Raw genomic sequence first — 27951 nt, 5'->3', positions numbered from 1 at the left:
GATTGTGAGCTTCACAACATCAGGGTCTGACCTCACAAATGATCTTCTGGACGAAGAGGCACAATTTCCACAAAACCCCTCCAAAATATTTTCCCATGAGAGTGGAAGATGTTATATTATAGCTGCAAAAAGGACCTACTTCATATTAATGCCTATAGATCTGGATGTTCTAAAAGCTCCTGTAGATGTGACGTGGAGGTGCCCCAATACCTTTAGCCAGATAGTCTACTTGCAACTGAGTAACTTTGCAAATTAATTTAGAAGATAGACAAACTGGGGCAGCAGATGAGGTATCTTCTGATGTGTAAATCAACTTTACTCTCACAGAGCTGGGAACAAGGCAGCTGTCAGGTACAATCTCCTAAACACATTTCAGAAACGACCCGTTAGTGGGTCAAAATGGCATCATCTGCTCAGCGGTTAACCTATGCATTATTCACTCAGTCTTTATTCTGCTTCTCTATCATGGTCAGGCTCCTACGTCCACCTGACAAATTCCTCTGCACCCTTGCAGCGCTATTTTCAGCTGAGACAGAAATCTGTAGGACTTCCATGACAGTGTAAGCCACTGGCTGGATGTCGTTGCTCTATATAGGTGCGTGCTCAACAATTTTAATCATCACAATCTCCTCCCATTAATATCATGGCAAACTTACAGCACATCATGGATCAACCAGGGTTAATTACTCACTGCCTTGTGGTCCACAGCTTCTAGAAACATGACACCAACGATCTCATCTCTCCACCACCAGGGTACATGCATCACCCATAGCGGTGCCCAACAACTGATCAGGTAAAAGCTAAACATACATGCAGATTTGCAGCGACTTGAAGGCACAGAAGTACAAGACATAAAATTGAACATAAAATTGTAGATGCAGAGCACGGTAAGGCATCAGATGATGGGAGCAGTAGTCCCATCAGCTGACACCAGTGACTTCATACCTCCGATCACAGCTGTGGGTTCACTCTGCCTTTTGACAGTGTGGAAACTGCGGCTCTCTGACCGGCAGGGATGATTTCACCGCCAATCAGAAGCTGTGTTTGCTGCGCTGTCATGCACATGATAGCGCGACAAACACCCGGTGTTCGGGCAGCCGAACACAAACAGTAACAGGGACTTCCAGGTGAAGTCCGTGTTCGGTCTCCGTGTCCGAAGAGTAGGTGTTCGGTACAAACACCGAATTTTTCTACTCGGGTTCGCCCATCTCTAATTCTGACCCCATTCTTTTTCTTCTTTTTTTGCCATTTCAGTTTACAAAAAATGTAAATAAAATGTAAAAAAAAATGAAATAAAATCTTAGCTAGAAAAATAGTAACGATTACAAGCGAGGCTCAATGTAAGAAAAGACAGGAGTGAGATAAAAAAAAGTATATATTTTCACAACAGATGATTACAAGCTCATTTGTATTCGATGCAGCTTTTTTTCTGTCCACTTCCTTTTTTTTAGACTAGGCATCCCCTCCGTTTAGGTATCTCGTCATCTTCTTCTCAGAAGCAAAGTCATCTGCATGCGAAGGTTTTTTACTCTCGGGAACATTTCAAGGTCATCACCATGATACTTTATGAAAACGATGAACTTACACCCAGCCCGGATTACGAATATGTGAGTATGAGTAAATATGGTATATTCAAGATCATTTCTAAGTGTAGGAGTTATCACATGAAAAGTACAAGAAGGATGAAAGGTTAACAAAAATTTCACTATTTTTTTTGCATTTTTCACTGGAAGTTTTTTTTATTGTTTGTTCTTTTTTGTGACATTGTTCTTTATTGTTCTTTATAGTGACAAAAATGTCACTATTTTTTTTTGCATTTTTCACTGGAAGTTTTTTTTTGTTTGTTCTTTTTTGTGACATTGTTCTTTATTGTTCTTTATAGTGACAAAAATGTCACTATTTTTTTTACATTTTTCACTGGACGTTTTTTTTTTGTTCGTTCTTTTTTGCGACATTGTTCTTTATTGTTCTTTATAGTGACAAAAATGTCACTATTTTTTTTTTTGCATTTTTCACTGGAAGTTTTTTTTTGTTTGTTCTTTTTTGTGACATTGTTCTTTATTGTTCTTTATAGTGACAAAAATGTCACTATTTTTTTTTTGCATTTTTCACTGGAAGTTTTTTTTTGTTTGTTCTTTTTTGTGACATTGTTCTTTATTGTTCTTTATAGTGACAAAAATGTCACTATTTTTTTTTTGCATTTTTCACTGGAAGTTTTTTTTATTGTTTGTTCTTTTTTGTGACATTGTTCTTTATTGTTCTTTATAGTGACAAAAATGTCACTATTTGTTTTTTGCATTTTTCACTGGAAGTTTTTTTTTGTTTGTTCTTTTTTGTGACATTGTTCTTTATTGTTCTTTATAGTGACAAAAATGTCACTTTTTTTTTACATTTTTCACTGGAAGTTTTTTTTTTTGTTTGTTCTTTTTTGCGACATTGTTCTTTATTGTTCTTTATAGTGACAAAAATGTCACTATTTTTTTTACGTTTTTCACTGAAAGATTTTTTGTTTGTTCGCTCTTTATTGGTATATTTTCCATATGACACAATGAAAAGATTATGAAAGCTGTGTGTGCGTGCAACTTTAGTGCCATCCGATATATCCGTACAGCTGTCAGACCGCTAAATCTCTGTCCCAATTTGTTGAGTATGAACAGTTAACTTTTTTTTAATAATTACTCTTTTTTTTTGCAACAGTTGCCAAAAAATTTTCATTATCACAGCTTTCTATTCCCTTAGCTGAAAAAAATATTCTATTAAAGAGGAGAGTAATAGAACATTGACATTTTATTTTTTTACACCTTTTATTGTTATTCCTAATACTTTCTTTTCTCTTTTCTCATATGGAATTTTTCAACTAATTTATAAAAGTGTTTTAAATACAGAATTTGACTTGTTTGTTAATCTATGTATGATTTAATTTACTCATATTTTATTAGTTTTATGCTGTTACATACATATACTTTTTTTAAATCAATTTTATTTTATTTACTTTTTTTTATAAATTAGATAAAATTTGGGGCATTTCTATTTTGTTAGAGAGACACATAGATGAAAGTGATAGAATTGAGTTAAACTATATTTGACAATCTGTACAAACCATGTATAAAAGAAAAATAGTCAAAGGTGCATTTTCTTCTTGACGCTCTACTATCAAGTGAAAAATCCTTTGGCTAGTATTAACATGGAAATAAGTTGACCAATAATTGCCAGACAATCCAACTATTTTTTTTTTAATAAAAGTAGCTAGACAGTTCCCAAAATATTAGAAATTGTTTGAAATTTCCCAAGGGCAACTTTTTTGTTAGCATCTAGCTTAGATTTATTAGATGTACAAGTTACAGTCGGATTAGAGGAAGATAATTTTGTTCACACAAGACTATAAAGCGCCTATACTTAGAGAGCAGAGGACCGGAGATTAATTTGCCACTTTCGAAGTCAATGGCGCGACAATGGAGCCAATTTTGCATTCACGAATTTCCAAAAGATTTTGCCCCCAAAAATGCCTTGATTTCTAGACTTAATGAAGACATAGTATGACGCTAAGCTAAAATCTCATGCCTTCTTCACTTTTATAAATTTTATTTCTTGTACCCAAAGCTGTCTAGGTAAATTGGTGGCTGACTCAAACCGAGAGATCCATACGATGCTGAAACCATTGTGGTGAACATTTGTAGATAGAACTACAAATATGACCTTCGAAAGAGCTCCATGAAGCTGGTAGAGATACTTCTGACCAGTGGTGATAGTCCACTAGCATTATTCCTAGAGATTATTATCCATATGCCCTTATTATTCTGCTATCTAGGGACCAAAATAAGGCTACCATAGAGGTTTTCGAGACTTATCATTTTCATCTGTCCTGATTTTATTGGGAGAGATTTTATCTGCTGAACTGTATGCGAATCTCAAAATAAAAACCAACATGTAACTCTTTAGGTGTAGTTTTATGGAGTCTTGGATGGGCAAGAATACTTCTTCTCCATAGCATTCTATGCTAGGTATGAAAAATATTTAGAATTGAGAGTCCTCAGTGGTTGATACCTTTTAATGGTTATCTATCCACTGGCTAACACGGTACCAAGATATATTTCTTTCCTGTATGCTAGGTATGGACATAAGAGGGGAAAATCAGGGCAAATATGAAAAATTACAAACTTACTAACATTGGTGTAATGAGGGGACATTTAGCACTCAACCTTCACCTCAAGTGGGAAAAATCTCAATCCAAAGGCCAAATCCCCGTCATCTTCAGAGCAACCACGAATTTCCTGCAATTGTTTCTGAAAAATTTACGCTGTTGGCAACAATGTAGGTAGATGAGTTTGGGAACAAGGGTTTAATACCACCCTCAAGGTAGCATTGTACCGTTTCCTTTCCATTCTTGTGTATAATGGTTGGATAAACTGGACCATGCTGAGTAAGAGAAGCTTGTTGTAACTGTTTTCTGCTCCTGCTAATACGTGAAGATCCTGAATAGGATGGGGGTTCTCTGGAACTCAAATTACCCATAAAGGGGTTTTCTGGTCTTAGGTTGCAAGTCTGCAGTCGCTCTATGTAACTGCAGACTTGTAAATCCTCATATCAGCCCGCTGCGCATTGTGAGGATTCTCCAGTGCCCAGCAACGGGTGCATGACCATAATACATTGTGTCACCTGCCAACTAGATGAGTATGGACTCACTCAATGCAAGCATATTGAGCAAGGCCGAATACAGTCTGGTCAGAATGTGGCTGGAAGTAGGCAAATCGCCATACTTACGGTCACATGACTGTCCGCTCCCGGCACCAACACTGGAAAACCCTCACAGCGTGCAGTGCATGCGATGTGATGATTCCCAATTTTGTGGTCAGGTAGAGTGACTGCAGACTTGAAGTTTAAGACCAGACAACCCCCTTTCCAATTTTTCTTTCCAAAGCTTGGACTACATGCAACCTTCCACAGTTAAAATCTGCAAAAATATTAAGAAACTCGTTGTTTTACTCAAGGTGGACTGATTTTGAGACACACTGAGGGTAAATTACTTCTTGCACCAATTTATTTTCTATTTTTAAGCCTCGTTAGGTTGAAGACTGGCTTAGACGAGCCTTCATATGTACTAGATCGAACCAAAGTTGCACCAAAATCTTGGCACAAAATAATAATCCAAAGTAAGCCAGCCAAGAGGAATTGTACAGAAGAGTCCAAAACACCTAGAAATTAGCGCCAAATATATCACCCCGCATGGGACAATGTAAGAACTTTGGCGCATCTTCCACCTTTCGGTAAAGTTTTAAGCTGTTTGTCTTCTATCCTGGTGGGCAGGATAGAGAGATGGTTGAGAAGCAACAGATGATTAGGTAAGGAAGTATCCGGCATCTGCAGATTTTGCTGCGGATCAGCATGTATTCTGCATCAAATTTCTTAACACTTGATTTGATTGTGTAATTCTCCTTCCCCATTGAATCCATTTGCAAAGCTTGTTATAGAGAGAACGTTTCAGGATAAGTTTTAATAACTCATTCAATTATGTGTCTCTAGGATCCTACGCCCTCCAATTTGGACACCTCGGCTTGTGAGCCAACCGAGTCGTTTTTGGGATACTTCGTTCCGGCAGCCTTGGCGATTGTTTTTCTCATGGATCTAATAGGAAATGGATTAGTGTTAACCATACTGATCAGCAGGCAAACCTCCTGGCATCTAGCAGATCACTATCTGTTCCAGTTGGCCTTGTCTGACCTTCTTCTTGGTCTTACTCTACCATTTTGGGCCGTCCAGTATGGCTACAGTTGGTTGTTTGGTCAAGTGTCTTGTAAGATTTTGGGAGCTTTGTTCACCATAAATATATACAGTAGCATTTTACTCCTTGTTGCTATTAGTTTGAGTCGCTATTTCTCCATCGTCCATGCCATGGATCTTCATAAAAAGCAACGGCCAATCCACACAATCATGATTTGTCTTTTTGTCTGGGGTTTATCATGCTTTTTGTCTTGGCAAGACTTTTATTTTCGCGACGTTGGAGAAAACCTGCTATCCCACACAACAATCTGCATTTACAAGTTTGACCCAGAAAAATCGAACTCATTGAGGATTGCATTACAACTTACAAAAATTGTTATTGCTTTCGTTATCCCATTGATTTTTATGCTGTTTTTCTACTCTCGAATATTTTGCACTCTTCAAGAGTCCAGGTTAAACGAATCCAGAAGGTCTCAGTTAGTAATTGTCGTTCTCCTACTTGTCTTCTTCTTCTGCTGGGCACCATATACATCTTTGCAGCTCATCGATACTCTTCAAAGAATGGGCTACTTCTCCCGGAGCTGCCATTTCGAAGAGATGTTGGACATCGGCTTGGTGATTACTGAGACTTTGGGCCTATCTCATGTTTGCATAAACCCAATTATTTATGCCTTTGTTGGGGTTAAATTTCGAAAAGAAATTTTTAGGATTTTCAAAAGGATATCTGACCAAGTGATCAACTCCAATGTGGTTCTCTCGAGGGAAGGGACAGTCTTAAGTGACACTAATCGCTCATACTCCAAAATTATGTAACGGGGTAAAGGATATAAAATCCCAATAGGTGGGCAGCTTTCTTGCCACTGCAGCTCCCTGCCCTGTTCTCCGCTCACTCATGTGCTAACTTCTAGGCCTCCGAAATGGTCCACGAATTTAGTAGAGCATCAATAACATGCGGGCAACATAGTCAGTGTTGGATGTGCCAGAGGTCAAGGGGTTAGTGGCGGAAGACTGTAGGTTGCAAGTAGAGGCAGGGCACTGCAGTGGCAGGACAGGTGAAGGCCAAATTATATGACTCATGAAGCCTAGGAATAAAAGTGATGGTATTAATGGAAATAAACCAATGTATAACCCCTATAACTATCTGTTACTTCATTCCTGAGTAATTAGTATTTTCATTAATATGCAAATAATGGGCTAAGTGCTTTGGGCGTGACAGAGTCCTTAATAAGTTTCTTCCTCCCGAGGTTATTTCCCTCTCTACCACCAGCCTGCCTAGCTTGACTGATAGCTCAGTGTCTGATTTCCTTTCCTGGTGCCTGACGTCATACAGATAGCAACTTAGTAATCCAGCTAAAGAGGCTGGTGATGGGCGGGAAAGAGCCTCAGGAAGCAGAGACTCCAGAAGTGCTCTGACATGCTCATTTGGCATCTCATTTGCAAATGGATAAAAACTCAAATTACTCCGAAGTGCAGCAACAGATAAAAGATATAAAGGTGTTAATGGATTCTCATTTTCAAAGACCTACATGTTAAAGTGTGCAATTTGGGGGGTTGAGTTTACTGATGGATTCCCTTTAAAAAGGTTATACACTTTGGATAATGCCTTTACATTTAACGTGCCCCCATATAAAGCTGTTTATAGGGTATCCTCCTGCAGCAAGCTCTATGGTAAGGAATGATCCATGGAAAAAGATGAAACAAATCATTCCTGTTTTCTGTAGTGCCACCCCAGTTCAAATGAAATATTACATAATTCAATGGGATGTCCATGTAATTTATAGAAATGCAATAGATGCTCACAAGCATTTATCTCGAGTAGAAGTCAAGGGTAGTCAAGGGTCCTAATCAGGGTATCCCCTTGTCTATTAGCTCAGAATTCCCTAATAGGACGTTCGATAATGGGTTTTCTGGACCCGACTGCACATTTAATGCTTTCCTTCTTTCCAATAATAAGAATTAATCTATTATTGTTCTGTATCGAAACTGGGATGACAATACAAACACAAAAGGGTTTTATGCAACAATCCGGTACATTATGAAAGGATGCATTATTTGCTCGGCTTGGGAGGTTGTGTTACCCTCTGGAAAGTAGTCATTCCAGCTGCTGGAAAGTCCAACATGATTTCAGTGGTGGAAAAAAGTTGGTGATGCTTGTGTACCCGCAATAAATATACAACATGCGGTATCAGATTTTCTATGCGGTTTTATTCTCAACGCGTTTCGCAGTTAGCCATCTTCTTCCTCAGGAGTAGAACTCTTATGGTTCTCCTGAAGAAGTTTGCTAACTGCGAAACGAGTCGAGAATTAAATTGCATAGATGCTCTGATCCCGCATATTAGATATTTATTGAGATACAGAACCAGCAGGGCAGATCACCAACTTTTTTCAAACTGCTGATCATTTCAAGGAATTTTTTAGTTAATATCGTCTTTTTACGGTCAAATGATTGTAGAACATGGAGCTCAAAATCTGCTGCTCAAAGGCATTGACATCGTTCATGCAAACCTGTTTAATATTGTTAATGTGTTATGTTGAGCCACAGTTAAGTAATGTTTCTGTCAAATCTTAACACTTCAGCTCAAGATATTGTGGACAGTTGTAGCATCTAACTTTATGGGGACATTTTGGAGAAGACCCTTTCGTGTTCTCATGGCTGTGCCAGTGCACAAGGTCCATACAGAAATGGTTGGGAAGTTTGGTGGAAGAAGTTGACCGGCGGCACGTCAACCACCTTGAAGAACGTAGATTGTGAGTTCGGCCTCTCCCCAACATTAGTGTCTGACCTTATAATAGAAAATAAAAGATTGCATTTGCTTCTACTCCCAAGAACAGGTGTTCCTATTTATTTCAGTTTTCTGTTCTATCACAAACGAATAGTTTCTGGGTTGTGGTAAAAGTCGAAAAAAAAATCCTTTGTTGACTGCACTTGTGGCTGAGAACGGCTCGGGTTTCAGTATTTGCTCAGCAGAGTCAATAACCACAGATGAAAACAGTCACACACGTTCTCATATCAGACTTTAATGCAGAGTAATATGTGATAAGTGATGAAGGCTTCTTATTAATAGTTGTCAATAACATTCTTGATCCAGTCGTAGTAGATGCAGACTTTGGTGTAGACCCCCGGGTATCCAGTTTGTGCACAACCTTGCCCCCAGGACACCACTCCGTATAGTTCTCCGTTGCAGATCAGAGGTCCACCAGAGTCGCCCTGCAAATCCATCAATGCATCACTGTTATATATAATAAATGTAATAAACACACATATATGTCCTCTTACTTGTCTCCCTATGATCTTGAAAATCTTCAACAACCATCCATCACAGACTATAACTCGGAATTTCAAGCAGAAGAAAAAAGAGAAAGAAAGTAGTAGCAGAAGATTGTATGTTAATCATGGAGTAGAAGCCTTAAAGAGAGTCTGTCAGCAGAAAAAAACTGTTCAAACCAAGCACGGGTGCTCGGTGCGTCCTGGGCATGGGTGAGACGTTCAGTGCACCTTCACGCCTACTTGTTTTTCATCTATCTCTTCCTCTCCTGGCTGTCACTCACGGACGTAAGGGATGGAGATAGATGAAAAACAAGTAGATGCATTAAATGCTTGGCTACACTGAGGGTGCAAAGAGCATCTGTGCTTGGTTTGAGTAGTCATTTTGTTCTAATAGACTCCCTTTAACCCTTTTCCAACATCGGGCGAAATTGTACGCTGATATCGGACTCTGTCCCTTTGACGTGGGCTTCGGCGATGAACCGACATTTTTTCCGGCACACGTCAGCTGTTTTGAACAGCTGACATGTGCCTCTAACAGCCGCGGGTGGAATCGTGATCCACCCGCGACTGTTACCTAGTTAAATGCCGCTGACAATCTCTCCCCTTTAGGGGTTAATGGTAAGCTAAATGTATGCTAGGCGGATCTCTTGAAAGAGAGGGCATTTTTCGCTATATTTTATGGATGATGTGAAGCTCCAGAATTGCTACAAGCAGGGGTGTCATAAAGATAGTCATATGGGGGAGCAATAAGGACATGGGTCTAGGTCCGCACATCTGGCAGAAGTGGTGGCACACATCTATAGTATGCTCAGACATCATGCATGAGAGCAAAGAAGAAACATATACTTGGGAGGAGGAGACGAAGGTAGTGCTACCACCACCACAAAATGCATCTCTGTGGTCTTCATCAGGCTGCCAAGCAGTCGTATTCGTTATCGGGGGCTGTCTTACTGTATGTTTTTGGGGGGTGGATGACCAGATCCATAGTTTGCTTATATGCTGATGCCAAAAAACAGGAATGTAGTGAATTAAATCAAGTATCCTAGAAAGAAGATCAAGTCCTAAAAGCTTTGGTGGTTTGGGGTGCGTTGGTGTCAACGCTTGAACTGAGCATCATTTTTTTGTTCTTATGCATCATTATACATGTTCCCAAATTTAAAGTTTCCCATAATTTGGTTAATTTCAGATCTTCTTATTTCTCCATATTTCCCCTGTTACAACACGACTTATTAAACAAAGACCTAGATCATCATAAGAATGACACCAACATTTCAGTCCTAATTTATGGGGCATTTAACCTTCTCCACCTACCTTAAACCCCAGTAATATCCCCAATTAATATAGGAACACCTTTTTATGTAAATTAATGTTTTAAATATTTGGAAAATCTGGAGAAAATAGGACTAGAGGGTGATCTGCTATCTGTGGTTATTTAGGTTTTGTAAAGTGGAACCGAGGGGATTCCAGTGTGGAAACTTAAAACCCCTGAAATGTATTATTTGTCAGTTCCATGAATGACTGACATCCGTACATACTACTGATAAGGAATCCCAATTATTGTGATTGACAGGAGTCCCAGCAGTGAGAACGGGCAGTCGTCACCACTCAGCACACCCAGGCAAGTGCTTGAGCCCGTTGTACCTAGGGGGCCAAATCAGCCCAGATTTCCATTGGCAATATCTGTCGTACATGTATTACGAATGTGGACTCGGCATGTATTGAGATCAGTCAGCTCCATTTACCGGAGTTGTGGTTATATTATACAGCTGGAAATGGTTGGGAGTAGAGATGAGCTGATTAATTCGCAAAACTTCCGTCTAGTGTCTAGGTACCTGATGGCTAGACGGGAGACATGAGAATCTCCTACTTTTTGGTGTCACCAGCAAAGTTTTTAATTAGCCAAGGCTGGCACAATGCCATCTGTGCATCACGTCTCACAGAAGATGTCGCGCCAGACCTATTAAGTTAAATGGACCACACCATGGACTTCGAAAGATAAGAGATTCGTAGGTCTCCCGTCTAGCCATCAGGTACCTGCACATCATGGACTTCGGAAGATAAGAGATTCATAGGGCTCCCGTCTAGCCATCAGGTACCTGCACACCATGGGCTTTGGAAGGTAAGAGATTCATAGTTGTCCCGTCTAGCCATCAGTTACCTGCACACCATGGGCTTTGGAAGGTAAGAGATTCGTAAGTCTCCCATCTAGCCATGAGGTACATGCACGCCATGGGCTTTGGAAGGTAAGAGATTCGTGGGTGTCCCATCTAGCCATCAGGTACCTGCACACCATGGACTTCGGAAGATAAGAGATTCGTAGGTCTCCCGTCTAGCCATCAGGTACCTGCACACCCTGGACTTCGGAAGATAAGAGATTCATAGGGCTCCCATCTAGCCATCAGGTACCTGAACACCATGGGCTTTGGAAGGTAAGAGATTCGTAGTTGTCCCGTCTAGCCATCAGGTACCTGCACACCATGGGCTTTGGAAGGTAAGAGATTCGTAGTTGTCCCGTCTAGCCATCAGGTACCTGCACACCATGGGCTTTGGAAGGTAAGAGATTCGTAGGTGTACCATCTAGCCATCAGATACCTGAACACCATGGGCTTTGGAAGGTAAGAGATTCGTAGTTGTCCCGTCTAGCCATCAGGTACCTGCACACCATGGGCTTTGGAAGGTAAGAGATTCGTAGGTGTACCGTCTAGCCATCAGGTACCTGCACACCATGGGTTTCGGAAGGTAAGAGATTCATAGGGCTCCCGTCTAGCCATCAGGTACCTGCACACCATGGGCTTTGGAAGGTAAGAGATTCATAGTTGTCCCGTCTAGCCATCAGTTACCTGCACACCATGGGCTTTGGAAGGTAAGAGATTCGTAAGTCTCCCATCTAGCCATGAGGTACATGCACGCCATGGGCTTTGGAAGGTAAGAGATTCGTGGGTGTCCCATCTAGCCATCAGGTACCTGCACACCATGGACTTCGGAAGATAAGAGATTCGTAGGTCTCCCGTCTAGCCATCAGGTACCTGCACACCCTGGACTTCGGAAGATAAGAGATTCATAGGGCTCCCATCTAGCCATCAGGTACCTGAACACCATGGGCTTTGGAAGGTAAGAGATTCGTAGTTGTCCCGTCTAGCCATCAGGTACCTGCACACCATGGGCTTTGGAAGGTAAGAGATTCGTAGTTGTCCCGTCTAGCCATCAGGTACCTGCACACCATGGGCTTTGGAAGGTAAGAGATTCGTAGGTGTACCATCTAGCCATCAGATACCTGAACACCATGGGCTTTGGAAGGTAAGAGATTCGTAGTTGTCCCGTCTAGCCATCAGGTACCTGCACACCATGGGCTTTGGAAGGTAAGAGATTCGTAGGTGTACCGTCTAGCCATCAGGTACCTGCACACCATGGGTTTCGGAAGGTAAGAGATTCGTAGGTCTCCCATCTAGCCATCAGGTACCTGGACGCCGGACTGGAGTCTTGCGAATCAATCCAGTTGTATGGACCCCAAATTGGTAACGCTAAAAACTACAGCTCGTACTCAAAAATACAGCTCTAGCAACTGGAAAATAGGAAAAATTATAGTACTTGGGAGGAATGGTGGAAACATCAAAGCGAAGAGTTGTCCAGTGAGACTCTGTTACCCAAAGATCCTGTTGCCGGCCCTTAGTAGGACTCAAATGGTCAAACAAAGGGCTAGTTCTTGCCAATCCAGCACTGTATGATGTATTCTGTATCGCAGGAAGTAGTCAGTGTATATATTTCTGCAGTTAGGGAACCTGCTAATGCTTAAATCGAGCCTTTCGTTATGACTCTCAGGTCATAAACTCTGAACAGTAAAGAAACATGACAACAGAACTTTACATATTAATGCAATGAGAAAAAGCTACAAAAGAAAATTCTCACGGTGTGACCCAACTGATGACTGATATCAAGTTGTGTTTGGGTGGTGGATGTGTCAGACGGTGTCATCACAGCCCTGTATGGGAGAGTGGCTGCTACATTACAGAAATGTTACTGTTCACATCAGTTATTATTCCCGGTTCAAAACTACCAGTCACAACATGTCCTCAGGGCCAAGTGATAATTTTGCAACTTTTTGCAGACCAGTGTTAATACTAATTCATGTTTGATCAACATTGTGTCGTTCCTCTTGGAATTGTATGACAATTGGGTAATCCATAGTAATAGGATGTATCTCCGGGGGCATAACTATGATAGGTGTAGGGGTTGCCATCAACCCAGACCCTGGAGCCTAGGGGACCCTAAAGGCCTCCTTGGCCAATATAAAAAGACTTGCAATAATTATGGGCCCTGTTGGAGCTTTTGCATTGGAGCCTACAAGACTCAAGTGACGCCACTGGGTATCTCTAGACAATGTGACACTGGTTGGGCAATGTCGGACTGGGCAAGGAGATGCCCCAATGAGCAGAGTGACGCCCAGTTGAAGAGATGAGCAATTGACTTCACACTGTATCCGGTCCTCTATGGCAGCCAGTCTCAACTCCCGGTACCCGGAAACCTCAAATCGGTGCGTGTAGCGCTCAATAGTCCATATATTTATATCTAACATAGTAACATAGTAACATAGTTAGTAAGGCCGAAAAAAGACATTTGTCCATCCAGTTCAGCCTATATTCCATCATAATAAATCCCCAGATCTACGTCCTTCTACAGAACCTAATAATTGTATGATACAATATTGTTCTGCTCCAGGAAGACATCCAGGCCTCTCTTGAACCCCTCGACTGAGTTCGCCATCACCACCTATCTATATTATATAATTGCCTAAGGAGTACTTCCGTCTGTTTCTAACTTCCGTCTGTCTGTCGCGGAAATCCCTGGTCGCTGACCAATCAGCCACAGGCACAGTCCGGCCGCGAATTGGCCCCTACCTACTCCCCTCCAGTCAGTGCCCCCTCCATACTCCCCTCCAGTCAGTGCCCCCTCCATAGTCCCCTCCAGTCAGTGGCCACATAGGGTTTTAGCAGTCCGTTACACGGAGTGCATTGCACTGCGGCATAACGTGGTGTAACGCACTCCGTTAACGCTGCTATTAACCCTGTGTGACCAACTTTTTACTATTGATGCTGCCTATGCAGCATCAATAGTAAAAAGAACTAATGTTAAAAATAATACAAAAAATAAAAAATCATTACATTCTCACTTTCCGGCGCCTTTCCCGCTCCTCGCGACGCTCCGGTCCCAAGAATGCAATGCGGCAATGACTCCAGATCACGTAGCAGTCTCGCAAGATGATGACGTAGCGGTCTCTCTAGACCGCTACATGATCAAGTGTAAGTGCCACAATGCATTCTTAGGACCGGAGCGTCGCGAGGAGCATCGCTAAATGCCTGGGTTGGATTCAGAGGCCGTCAGTAGGTGAGTATATAACTATTTTTTATTTCAAATATTTTTTTACAGGGATATGGTGCCCACATTGCTATATACTGCGTGGCCTGTGTTATATACTGCGTGGCCTGTGATATATACATAGTTGCATAGTTACATAGTTATTAAGGTTGAAGGAAGACTTTAAGTCCATCTAGTTCAACCCATAGCCTAACCTAACATGCCCTAACATGTTGATCCAGAGGAAGGCAAAAAAAACCCATGTGCATGGGCTGTGGAATATACTGCGTGGGCTGTGTTATATACTATGTCTCTGTGCTATATACTACGTGCCTGTGTTATATACTACGTGGGCTGTGTTATATACTACATGGCTGTGTTATATACTACGTGGGCTGTGTTATGTACTATGTGGGCTGAGTTATATACTGCGTGGCCTGTGTTATATACTGCGTGGGCTATGTTATATACTACGTCTCTGTGCTATATATTACGTGCCTGTATTATATACTACGTGGGCTGTGCTATATACTACGTGGCTGTGCAATATACTACGTGGGCTGTGTTATATATTACGTGGCTGCTCTATACTACATGTGCTGTGTTATATTCTACGTGGGCTGTGTTATATGCTATGTGGGCTGTGTTATATACTGCGTGGCCTGTGTTATATACTGCGTGGGCTGTGTTATATACTGCGTGGGCTGTGTTATATACTACGTCTCTGTGCTATATACTACGTGCTGGTGTTATATGCTACGTGGGCTGTGCTATATACTACGTGTCTGTGCAATATACTACATGGGCTGTGTTATGTACTACGTGGCTGTGTTATATACTGCATCTCTGTGCTATATACTACGTGGGCTGTGGTATATACTACGTGGCTGGGCAATATACTACGTGGCTGTGTTATATACTGTGTGGGCTGTGTTATATACTACGTGAGCTGTGTTATATACTACGTGGGCTGTGCTATATACTACATGGGCTGTGCAATATACTACATGGGCTGTGCTATATGCTACTATACATATTCTAGAATACCCGATGCGTTAGAATCGGGCCACCTTCTAGTATATATATATATATATATATATATATATATATATACAGTGGGGCAAAAAAGTATTTAGTCAGTTAGCTATAGTGCAAGTTCCACCACTTAAAAAGATGAGAGGCGTCTGTAATTTACATCATAGGTAGACCTCAACTATGGGAGAGAAACTGAGAAAAAAAAAATCCAGAAAATCACATTGTCTGTTTTTTTATCATTTTTTTTGCATATTATGGTGGAAAATAAGTATTTGGTCAGAAGCAAACAATCAAGATTTCTGGCTCTCACAGACCTGTAACGTCTTCTTTAAGAGTCTCCTCTTTCCTCCACTCATTACCTGTAGTAATGGCACCTGTTTAAACTTGTTATCAGTATAAAAAGACACCTGTGCACACCCTCAAACAGTCTGACTCCAAACTCCACTATGGTGAAGACCAAAGAGCTGTCAAAGGACACCAGAAACAAAATTGTAGCCCTGCACCAGGCTGGGAAGACTGAATCTGCAATAGCCAACCAGCTTGGAGTGAAGAAATCAACAGTGGGAGCAATAATTAGAAAATGGAAGACATACAAGACCACTGATAATCTCCCTCGATCTGGGGCTCCACGCAAAATCCCACCCCGTGGGGTCAGAATGATCACAAGAACGGTGAGCAAAAATCCCAGAACCACGCTGGGGGACCTAGTGAATGAACTGCAGAGAGCTGGGACCAATGTAACAAGGCCTACCATAAGTAACACACTACGCCACCATGGACTCAGATCCTGCAGTGCCAGACGTGTCCCACTGCTTAAGCCAGTACATGTCCGGGCCCGTCTGAAGTTTGCTAGAGAGCATTTGGATGATCCAGAGGAGTTTTGGGAGAATGTCCTATGGTCTGATGAAACCAAACTGGAACTGTTTGGTAGAAACACAACTTGTCATGTTTGGAGGAAAAAGAATACTGAGTTGCATCCATCAAACACCATACCTACTGTAAAGCATGGTGGTGGAAACATCATGCTTTGGGGCTGTTTCTCTGCAAAGGGGCCAGGACGACTGATCTGGGTACATGAAAGAATGAATGGGGCCATGTATTGTGAGATTTTGAGTGCAAACCTCCTTCCATCAGCAAGGGCATTGAAGATGAAACATGGCTTGGTCTTTCAACATGACAATGATCCAAAGCACACCGCCAGGGCAACGAAGGAGTGGCTTCGTAAGAAGCATTTCAAGGTCCTGGAGTGGCCTAGCCAGTCTCCACGTCTCAACCCTATAGAAAACCTTTGGAGGGAGTTGAAAGTCCATGTTGCCAAGCGAAAAGCCAAAAACATCACTGCTCTAGAGGAGATCTGCATGGAGGAATGGGCCAACATACCAACAACAGTGTGTGGCAACCTTGTGAAGACTTACAGAAAACGTTTGACCTCTGTCATTGCCAACAAAGGATATATTACAAAGTATTGAGATGAAATTTTGTTTCTGACCAAATACTTATTTTCCACCATAATATGCAAATAAAATGATAAAAAAACAGACAATGTGATTTTCTGGATTTTTTTTTCTCAGTTTGTCTCCCATAGTTGAGGTCTACCTATGATGTAAATTACAGACGCCTCTCATCTTTTTAAGTGGTGGAACTTGCACTATTGCTGACTGACTAAATACTTTTTTGCCCCACTGTATATATTATATATATACATATATATATAATTTCTCAAACCTCCCATGAAAAAAACACGGAGAGCTGAAGAGAACAATGCATCTAATGAGAAATATATGAGGAGGGGAGAGGAGGAAGATGCAGCTGCAGTTTTTACTGTTTCAGAGATTGTGAAAAGTAAGGTAATAACATCTCATTGGCTCAGTTTAGACATTAGACTAGGAATAGTCCTTACAGCAAAAAGCATATAAGTAAGTTGTTAGAAGTCCCCCCTTACTTCCCCTTCCCGTAGGACTAGTCCCACTGAATGTAATGATACACATCTTTCTTTCCATACTTACCTGACACGAGTCCTTTCCTCCCTCTAAGTAACCGGCACAGAACATATTATTGGTGATTTTGTTGGGATAAGAAGATTTACAGCTTGAGGTCGAAAGAACAGGAACATCCAAACATTGTAAGTTATCTGGATACTGAACTGCAAAAAAAATAAATAATTGTCAGAGTTAAATATATTTTCATACATGTTCATTTTTGCTTTTTTAATGTGTTCCAAAATTGCTGGAGCTCAGAAATTAAAATTTAACAATTCTAAAAATTAGAAGTGGTGAAGGGGGCAGGCTGACTGGCTCATTGCAATAACTACGCTAGCCTCCCCCCTCTCTCTCTCTATTAGCTATGATAAAGAGAGGCATGGCTTAGTTATTTAACGAGCCAGTTAGCCAGCCCCCTTCTCTCTCTGTCTCTTTATTAGTCATGATAAAGAGAAGGATGGCTTAGTTATTTAAATGAGCCAGCCAGCCCCCTTCTCTCTCTACTAGCCATGATAAAGAGAGGGATGACTTAGTTATTTAAAGAGCCAGTCAGCCAGCCCCCTTCTCTCTATATATATATTAGCTATGATAAAGAGAGGGATGGCTGAGTTATTTAAAGAGCCAGTTAGCCAGACCCCTTTTCTCTCTCTCTATTAGCCATGATAAAGAGAGGGACGGCTTAGTTATTTAAAGAGTCAGACAGTCCCTTTCTCTCTCTCTCTCTTTCTCTCTCTCTCTCTCTCTCTATTAGCCATGATAAAGAGAAGGATGGCTTAGTTATTTAAATGAGTCAGTCAGCCAGCCCCTTTCTCTCTCTCTCTCAGCCATGATAAGCAGAGGGATGGTTTAGTTATTTAAAGAGCCAGTTAGCCAGCCCCCTTCTCTCTCTCTATTAGCCATGATAAAGAGAAGGATGGCTTAGTTATTTAAATGAGTCAGTCAGCCAGCCTCTCTCTCTCTCTCTCTCTCTATATATATATATATACATATTAGCCATGATAAAGAGAGGGATGGCTTAGTTATTTAAAGAGCCAGTTAGCCAGCCCCCTTCTCACACTCTCCATTAGCCATGATAAAGAGAGGGATGGCTCAGTTAATTAAAGAGCCAGATAGCCAGACCCCTTCTATCTATCACTATTAGCCATGATAAAGAAAGGGATTGCTTAGTTATTTAAATGAGCAAGTCACCCAGCCCCCTTCTCACTCTCTCTCTATTAGCCATGATAAAGAGAGAGATAGCTTAGTTATTTAAATATGCCAGTCAGCCAGCCCCCTTCATGTCTTCTAATTTTTAGGAGAGATATCATTTGGAGTTCCAGAAATTTTGGAACACATTAAACACCTAAAAAGTAGCAGATCAGAGATGTCCTTGTGTTTCATCGCTCTGCGTCAGGTTTTCTCTCTGTTTCATGCAAATGGAATAAGTTCTTAAAGCAGATACTAAAAGAATCACAAACTTTTCATAAAAATGCAACACAGCCCCTCTTCTATGTGGTACCTCCTTAAAGAATGAACAATATGTTTATTTTTTCAGCCTCCTGATTTCCTGGCTGCTGGGGACGATACTCCTGATTGACTGACATAGCCCAGGTTCTGTATGAGTCAGTCTAGCCTCTGCGGAAACAGAAGCATAGCTTGGGTGGCACTGAAGATGGCCAGAATCACTGGAGTGCACTGTTAGTGACTAAGCTTCAGGGCAGTGCTTACAAGCTCAGCATGAAAGAGCTTGTAAGCACTGCACATTTTTACCACCGGTGGGCGGTCCCTTTGGCAATGAGTAAAAAATAATCAAATAAAAAGTAAAGATTTGAGGAGAACATAGCCAATTGTTAATAAGTAAATTGCAAATTTGGCTATTTTTTTTACTATTTTTTTTTAATTCTAGCCATCTATAAAAACTTTAAAATTGGTGAACAGACTATGGTGGTGGACAGCTTCAGAAGTTAGTTAAATATTAAATATTTCAGCCAATTATTTTATTATTATTATTATAATTATACATTTTTATAGCGCCATTTATTCCATGGCGCTTTACATGTGAATACGGGGCAAATATAGACAAATACATTAAACATGAGCAGACAACAAGGCACACGAGTACATAAGGAGGGAGGACCCTGCCCGCGAGGGCTCACAGTCTGCAGGGGGTGGGTGAGGATACACTAGGAGAGGGAAGAGCTGGTTGTGCGGCTGTTCAGTAACTTCAGGATCACTGCAGGCTGTAGGCTTGTCGGAAGAGATGAGTCTTCAGGTTCTTTTTGAAGGTTTCTATGGTAGGCGCAAGTCTGATGTGTTGGGGTAGAGAGTTCCAGAGTATGGGGCAAGCACGGGAGAAGTCTTGGATGCGGTTATGGGAAGAAGAGATGAGAGGGGAGTAGAGAAGGAGGTCTTGGGAGGATCGGAGGTCGCGTGTAGGTAGGTACCGGGAGACCATGTCACAGATGTATGGAGGAGACAGGTTGTGGATGGCTTTGTATGTCAGTGTGAGGGTTTTGAACTGGAGTCTCTGGGCGATAGGAAGCCAGTGAAGGGCTTGACATAGGGGAGAGGCCGGGGAATAGCGGGGAGACAGGTAGATTAGTCGGGCAGCAGAGTGTAGGATGGATTGGAGTGGTGCCAGAGTGTTAGAGGGGAGTCCAGAGAGTAGGAGGTTGCAGTAGTCGAGGCGGGAGATGATAAAGGCATGCACTAGCGTTTTTGCAGTGTTGCGGTCAAGGAAAGCACGGATCCGGCAAATATTTTTGAGTTTGAGACGACAGGAGGAGGCAAGGGCTTGGATATGTGGCTTGAAAGAGAGGGCAGAGTCGAGGATCACCCCGAGGCACCGGGCGTGTGGGACTGGGGATAGTGAGCAGCCATTGACATTGATGGATAGGTCTGGTGGAGGGGTAGAGTGAGATGGGGGAAAGATGATGAATTCTGTTTTGTCCATGTTCAGTTGTAGAAAGCGAGCAGAAAAGAAGGCTGAAATGGCAGACAGACAGTGCGGGATTTTGGTCAGTAAGGAGGTGAGGTCAGGTCCGGAGAGGTAGATCTGCATGTCGTCAGCGTAGAGATGGTACTGCATACCGTGGGATTCTATGAGCTGTCCCAATTACAACATTTTTTGCTGTATGGGGAAGAAAGCCTGATTCCAGTGATGTATCACTTACTGGCCTGCTTGGTGACGTTGTGATAGAATCCCTGTTTTCTCTGCTGCAGATCTAGCAGTTGTCATAATTCTGATCTGTATATAACCCCGCCCACAACACTGATTGGCAGCTTTCTGTGTACACTTTCAGCAAGCTGCCAATCACTGGTGGGGGGCGTGGTTACACTGACTAGCTGGACTGCCTAGCACACAACACCTAGTCCTGCAGTGATTATCTCCTGCTGATAAAACACTGATTGTATTGAAACTACAACAAGCTGCTGAGCAAGGGGCACATAACTGGAATCAGACGCTCTGCCCCTACATTATCCTTCTCTGCTAAATTCCCTTTTTTCCTTTAATGATTTGCCACTGCAGTAGACCTACATCTAGGAATACATGGCAAACATTTCTCCAAATTCTGCACAAATTACTACTGTTCCTGACTATTGCTGTCTCACAATTAGTCACCTCTTCATGACAAATATCTTTAGTACTTGTTCTCTGGCTGTTATAACCCACTGCAAAAAAATGGTGCCTCGCCAGACACCAGCTTCTGCAAGTGTTCCTGAGGAATCTTATCCCAAAATCTCATGAGCAATCACCTTTGAGTCACTCATATCCTTGGGTTAGCGTTTACTGCAACCTCTTTGTTCGAATCCCACCAATTTCCTATTCGGTTCAACTCAGGCGACTGTGACAGCCATGTCAGAATCTTCCATGACTTTTTTTTTTTAAACCAAGCCATGTTGGAATTTGAGGAAAGCTGGAGATCATTGTCATGTTGAATGGTCCAATGATGCCCAAGCTTCAGCTTCTTCATAGAAGGCATGACATTTTGTCCTGGGATTTCCTGACACTTGTTGAATCCATCTTGTTCTCCACATGCTGCATTGTTCCAGTGCCAGAGTAAGCAAAGCAGACCCAGAGCTTGACCAGCTACTACTGTGCTTCACTGTAGGCATCACTGAGTCTCCACCATGCTTCACTGTAGGCATCACTGAGTCTCCACCATGCTTCACTGTAGGCATCACTGAGTCTCCACCATGCTTCACTGTAGGCATCACTGAGTCTCCACCATGCTTCACTGTAGGCATCACTGAGTCTCCACCATGCTTCACTGTAGGCATCACCAACCCCACATCCTGCATCAATGGAAGCATCACCGAGCCCCCACCATGAGTTTTCTTGTGTTTTTGAGCCAGTAGAGGTGATGTCTTGGAAACATGCCGTGGAGTCCTTCAGCGTTTATTATGCACTTTTGTGGCCTGCTGCCATCAAATCTTAGTGCAAGTCATTTGCAGTTGTTAGGGTTTTGTTTAACTACCGGCATCCTCAAGAATCTGGTGGCAGTCTGTAACAGCTTCCTCCTTCTGCCACATCCAGATAATGTCGTCAATGTTCCTGTAACTTTGAACTTGTGAACTCTGCTTTCATCTATACCTCTAGGAACATTCAATGTCTTTGTACTTTTTTGCATCCTTTTCCTAGTTTGTACAAGGCAATGATCGCTTCTCTCAACTTTTTGGACCTCTCTCTTGACTTAGCCATGTGTCAAACATGCAGTCAAATGTCAAAGTCAACAAACCCCCCCCAGTTTGTTTTATTGTAAGCAAACCCAATGGCACTTAAATGAAGCCATTGATACGTTTCATCTGGTGACCTTGACATAACACGTGATTTTCAATTGGTAATCTTTTGAAGGATTCTATCATAGGGTTAAATAGTTCTTAAAAGTGACATTTTGTGAATTTGGAGAAAAATGTATTATATTTATTACGCTGAGCAATTTAAGCTGATTGCTTTTTGTTCGTTTGTTTTTTGCTTTCAGGAGAAAGCTTGCACATTTTTGTAACAAGCCTAATTTGCAGTAGGGAGTGAACACTTTTGAACTCAACTGTAAAGAACTAAAGATTAAACATTATGCCCCATTGCCCCAGTAGGACAACCTCTTTTCGAGAGCAAGCCATCTTAACAATCATCTGACTATCGTAAACTTAGTGATCAAGTGTTATTGCCAAAAAAAAGATCAACACATTTCTTCTGCCTTGGCCATTACATGGTGCCCATTAATATTAGTTGAATGGACCAACCTATGTTTGCTAGAACAGAAGCTAAAAGACATATGTCCTGAAGGATGATCCACCCTCTGGTAGATGTAAATCACAAAGTAGACGTAATTCCCGAAGAATGATTCCCGTTCTAGTACAAGTAAGTTCTGAAGGATAATTCTCCCTCTGGTAGAAGCAAGTTCGAAAGGATGATTCAACCTCTAGTAGATTTAATTCCCAAAGGTTGATTCAATCTCTAGTAGAAGTAAGTCCTGAAGGATGATTCACCCTCTAGTACACGTAATTTCTGAAGGATGATTAACCCTCTACTAGAAACAAGTCCCAACGAATGATTCAACCTCTAGTAGAAGTAAGTCCTGAAGGATGATTCACACTCTAGTAAACATAAGTCCAGAAGGATGATTAACCCTGTTGTAAACATAATTTCTGAAGGATGATTAACCCTCTACTAGAAACAAGTCCCAAAGAATGATTCAACCTCTAGTACAAGTAAGTCCCAAAGGATGATTAACCCTCTAGAAAACATAAATTCGGAAGGATGATCCACCCTCTAGTAAACGTAAGTTCCAAAGGATGATCCACCCTCTAGTAGATGTAATTCCCAAAAGATGATTAATCCTGAAGAAAAAGTAAGTCCCGAAGAGTGATTCAACCTATAGTAGAAGTAAGTCCCAAAGAATGATTCACATTCTAGTAAACGTAAGTTCCAAAGAATGATCCACCCTCTAGTAGACTTTTTTCCCAAAGGATGATTCACACTATAGTACACGTAATTTCTGAAGGATGATTAACCCTCTACTAGAAACAAGTCCCAAAGAATGATTCAACCTCTAGTACAAGTAAGTCCCAAAGGATGATTCACCCTCTAGAAAACATAAATTCGGAAGGATGATCCACCCTCTAGTAAACGTAAGTTCCAAAGGATGATCCACCCTCTAGTAGATGTAATTCCCAAAAGATGATTAATCCTGAAGAAAAAGTAAGTCCCGAAGAGTGATTCAACCTATAGTAGAAGTAAGTCCCAAAGAATGATTCACATTCTAGTAAACGTAAGTTCCAAAGAATGATCCACCCTCTAGTAGACTTTTTTCCCAAAGGATGATTCACACTATAGTACACGTAATTTCTGAAGGATGATTAACCCTCTACTAGAAACAAGTCCCAAAGAATGATTCAACCTCTAGTACAAGTAAGTCCCAAAGGATGATTCACCCTCTAGAAAACATAAATTCGGAAGGATGATCCACCCTCTAGTAAACGTAAGTTCCAAAGGATGATCCACCCTCTAGTAGATGTAATTCCCAAAAGATGATTAATCCTGAAGAAAAAGTAAGTCCCGAAGAGTGATTCAACCTATAGTAGAAGTAAGTCCCAAAGAATGATTCACATTCTAGTAAACGTAAGTTCCAAAGAATGATCCACCCTCTAGTAGACTTTTTTCCCAAAGGATGATTCACACTATAGTACACGTAATTTCTGAAGGATGATTAACCCTCTACTAGAAACAAGTCCCAAAGAATGATTCAACCTCTAGTACAAGTAAGTCCCAAAGGATAATTCACCCTCTAGAAAACATAAATTCGGAAGGATGATCCACCCTCTAGTAAACGTAAGTTCCAAAGGATGATCCACCCTCTAGTAGACTTTTTTCCCAAAAGATGATTAATCCTGAAGAAAAAGTAAGTCCCGTAGAGTGATTCAACCTCTAGGAGAGGTAAGTCCCAAAGAATGATTCACATTCTAGTAAACGTAAGTTCCAAAGAATGATCCACCCTCTAGTAGACTTTTTTTCCCAAAGGATGATTCACCCTCTAGTACACGTAATTTCTGAAGGATGATTAACCCTCTACTAGAAACAAGTCCCAAAGAATGATTCAACCTCTAGTACAAGTAAGTCCCAAAGGATGATTCACCCTCTAGGAGACGTAATTCCCAAAGGATGATTAACCGTGTAGAAAAAGTAAGTCTCTAAGAATGATTCAACCTCTAGTAGAAGTAAGTCCCGAAGGATGATTCACCTTCCAGTAAACGTAAGTTCCAAAGGATGATCCACCCTCTAGTAGACTTTTTTCCCAAAGGATGATTCACCCTGTAGTAGACGTAAGTCCCGAAGGCTAATTCACCCTCTAGTAGACATAAACCCCAAGGATGATCCATCCTCTAGTCCAACTCCAGTCCTCAAGGCCCACCAACAGGTCATGTTTTCAGGATTTCCTTTGCATTGCACAAGTGATGCAATTATTACCTGGGCAAGACTAAGGAAATCCTGAAAACATGACATGTTGGTGGGCCTTGAGGACTGGAGTTGGGGACCCCTGCTCTAGTAGACATAAGTCCCGAAGGATGATTGACCTTCCATCACAAAATTATCATAGTATCATGTATAAAAACAGGTTGTCCAGATTGTAATTGTGCAACCATGTCTTGTAAAAAAAGGTAATTTAACTCGTAACAATAAGATATAATCCCAAAGAGAGATGAACGTTATAGAAAACTCACCACCAGATGTTTTCAGATTTCCCCAGCCGGATACCAGGCACCAGCTTCCCTCAGTGGGACAACTACTGGCAATGGGAATAGGTTGGACATAGTGGTTCAACTGTGCCGGCTCGGCTAGTTTGACCATCATAAAATCATGGTCTATGTAATACGCGTTGTAGTGGAAGTACTGATAAGCTTTCTCCACCTGGATATGTTGCTCACTACCCTCTTCCTTTGTTGTATCGTGTTCTCCAAGATGAGCAATTAAAGTCTTGGGTCTACCGAAACAATAAAACATCAAGTAAGGTCAAGTTTTTAACTTTTTTTTTAAGAAAGATTGCATTTCCCTGAAAAAAAAATCAAATTTTCATGGATAAAAACGAGAAAGTAAAAACTAATTGGGTAACACGAGACCTCGAAAAGTTTTGTTGTCAGAAAAATAAAAAACGTTTTGGGTCTTCGAAAAAGTCAAAATAATAGATAAAATTTAATCAATGTGTTTTAGATGTTTTTAATGTTCTCTTTTTTCCTGTGTTGTACTTTAATAAAGCTGTGTTTTGAAATTTATATTGCCGACTGGTGATCCCCCATTCTATATGGCCTGTGCTTTTTCTTTTGTCTTTCGTAAAATTTAATCACGTCATCATTATTTGTTATCCAAAATGATGATGTTAAAAATACAATTTGCTCTCATTCGGCAGTGCCAAGGGAAAAATAGAAAAGTTGAAAAGCAAAATTGTTGCTGTCAACGCAAAAACTGATTGCTTTCTTAAGGAGTAAAGAATGAAAAACAACTTAAGTAATTTTCTTCTACTAAATGGAGGAATCTTTAGCTAAATATTCCATATCTCCAGAGCTTACTGCTTGTAGCAATGAGCTGCTGAGATGATCCATCGTGCGGTGATCAAGGATCCTCCACACCAGCGGTTTCCACTGTAGGTGAAATAAACTTGCCACGGCTGAGAATGGCGGGGACACTCATATCCATTAATGATCTTATCGTCATCGTCCAGAGGAGCAGCCACTGAAAAAAAAAAAGTTTTATGGTAAGTTCCTAGTTAGGGCTCTATGGCTTAATTTTGTAGAGAGCCAAATTTGACCTAGAAGGAAATTTTCACTTTTCCTCTAGGTCAAAGCAAGACAATCTGCCAACTCACCGTGAGTTCATATTACATCTGCCTATTGAAGTCTATGTAGAGGGGAGAAAGAGATCAGAGTGATAGAGAGAGGCGCATACACACAGAAACAGATCAAGATGTTGCTTTTTTGTGTTTATCTCACCAAAGAGTTGGCATCACAGCTACACTGCTCAGTACTGCTGTGTAATATCTTCCTTGCTCTCATTGCTGTTTCTAAGCATGTGCTACATACAGACAGGAGAGCAGTCTATGGAGGAGAGAAGTAAGTAGGAGGCACAGCCACACTGTGGTGATGCTGATGCTGCTTTCTGGTGTTTTACGTCACCCTGGATTCACAGCTATAATGCTCAGTAATGCTGTATACTTTCCTCTAAACTGCTGCTGCTTTTGAACATATGCTAAATATAGACAGGAGAGCAGGAAATCCCTTATGTCTGTATGAGTTGTGTATGGAAACATAGCAGATATTCTACACCCACCAGCTCAGTCAACTGAAAATTAGAGATAGAACCTTCAGAGAGGAAAAGTGGTGAAAAATGAAGTCATATGGTGGTTAGAAATGGTGTTGTTCCTCATATGCAGCTAAATCTAAAATGACAGGTATGCTTTAAGAAAGGCATTCAGATATCTATGGTAGTTACCTGCTATCCCCAGGAACATCAACGCCCAGAGAGAACGCATATTGAGCGGATCTTTGCTCTGCCTTGATGTGATATAAAGTATTGAGGTCTATGGTCAGTTGGGTGAATCCTTTATAGGACCGTTAGAACTCAACATCTTGTAACTTCACATGGATCATCTCCAGACACCTGCAAGTTCCCATATTAACTCAAAACCCCACGCAGGGAGCAATCACTAGGACCCATATCTTTAACCATGAAAGCTGTGTGTACTTGTATTTGGCTCATTGAATCGTAATTACTATATTTAGGCTCGGAAGAATCTCAAAGTAATGGATTTGAGGTTAAACTTCATTTTTGCACTTGGGTTTCACTACGAATTTTGTACTATTTTGCTTTTACAGGATCTTTGTTTCCCTGCACATTTAACTTTTATGTGATCTGTGGTCATTAATCAGCTGAGAGTAGATCAAAAGAGACTGGTAAAGGATTTACAAACTCTCCCATCATTTAATCTGAATGAGCTCGCTGACGGATTCTCTGTTTAAGGGAATCCGTCAGCAAGTTTTTGATATTTCATCTGATAGCAGCATAATGTAAGGGCAGAGGGTCTGATTCCAGCAATGTGTCACTTGCTCAGCAGATTTCTGTAGTTTCAATACAATTAGTGTTTTATCAGCAGGAGATTATCACTGCAGGACTAGGGTTCACGTGCAGGCCAGTCCTGCCAATCTGTGTGACCTCCGCCCCCACAACTGATTGACAGCTTGCTGACAATGTACACAAGAAGCTGTCACTCAGGGTGTGGGCAGGGTTATTTAGGGCTCAGCATTCTGTCTACTGCTATGTCTACAGCAGAGAAAGCAGTGATCTTATCACAACTGCAGCAATCATGTCAGTAAGTGATACTATTACACACCTGTCTCAGATCTGGCTTTTGCTCTCCTCATTCCGGTCCGTCAAACATTCTGGTCACAAAGGGCTTTGCAGATAGCCTAATATGCTCCCATGTAATTGTCTACCTAGACCCATGAAAGGCCAACCAGGTCACACACCTGTTTCTTGCTATTAAGACTTTAAGTGTTCCTGAGTCTTAGGCGTCTGCAACTTCCAGTATTTGTGCTACCTGTCCACAGTCTCCAGGACGTCTCCTGTCT

General features: G+C 41.3%; 2 protein-coding genes across 2 annotated transcripts; one reads left to right on the top strand and one right to left on the bottom strand.

The window, feature by feature from the left end:
• Positions 1–1487: 1487 nt before the first annotated feature.
• LOC138651172 (C-X-C chemokine receptor type 3-2-like) lies at positions 1488–8959 on the top strand. The gene is made up of 2 exons (XM_069741195.1): positions 1488–1607; positions 5521–8959. Exons 1-2 carry the CDS (start codon positions 1557–1559, stop codon positions 6529–6531), a joined length of 1062 nt encoding a protein of 353 aa, XP_069597296.1. The 5' UTR covers positions 1488–1556; the 3' UTR covers positions 6532–8959.
• On the bottom strand, positions 8777–26892 carry LOC138651173 (trypsin-3-like). The gene is made up of 5 exons (XM_069741196.1): positions 26816–26892; positions 25897–26059; positions 25054–25313; positions 17380–17516; positions 8777–8926 (listed from the first exon to the last, which is right to left on the bottom strand). The coding sequence occupies exons 1-5, from the start codon at positions 26853–26855 to the stop codon at positions 8777–8779; spliced, it is 750 nt and encodes a 249-aa protein (XP_069597297.1). The 5' UTR covers positions 26856–26892.
• Between the last annotated feature and the right edge of the window lie 1059 nt (positions 26893–27951).

This window comes from Ranitomeya imitator, chromosome 10, assembly GCF_032444005.1.
Source record: "Ranitomeya imitator isolate aRanImi1 chromosome 10, aRanImi1.pri, whole genome shotgun sequence".
Classification (NCBI taxonomy): domain Eukaryota; kingdom Metazoa; phylum Chordata; class Amphibia; order Anura; family Dendrobatidae; genus Ranitomeya; species Ranitomeya imitator.
This window is presented reverse-complemented; position numbering and strand designations above follow the sequence as displayed.

Coding starts and splice junctions, on each gene's coding strand:
- LOC138651172 (XM_069741195.1), top strand. CDS start 1,557: ATGATACTTTATGAAAACGATGAACTTACACCCAGCCCGGATTACGAA. Junction 1,608..5,520: donor CCAGCCCGGATTACGAATAT/GTGAGTATGAGT, acceptor ATGTGTCTCTAG/GATCCTACGCCCTCCAATTT.
- LOC138651173 (XM_069741196.1), bottom strand. CDS start 26,855: ATGCGTTCTCTCTGGGCGTTGATGTTCCTGGGGATAGCAG. Junction 26,060..26,815: donor GATGTTCCTGGGGATAGCAG/GTAACTACCATA, acceptor TTTTTTTTTCAG/TGGCTGCTCCTCTGGACGAT. Junction 17,517..25,053: donor AAATCTGAAAACATCTGGTG/GTGAGTTTTCTA, acceptor TTTTTTTTGCAG/TTCAGTATCCAGATAACTTA.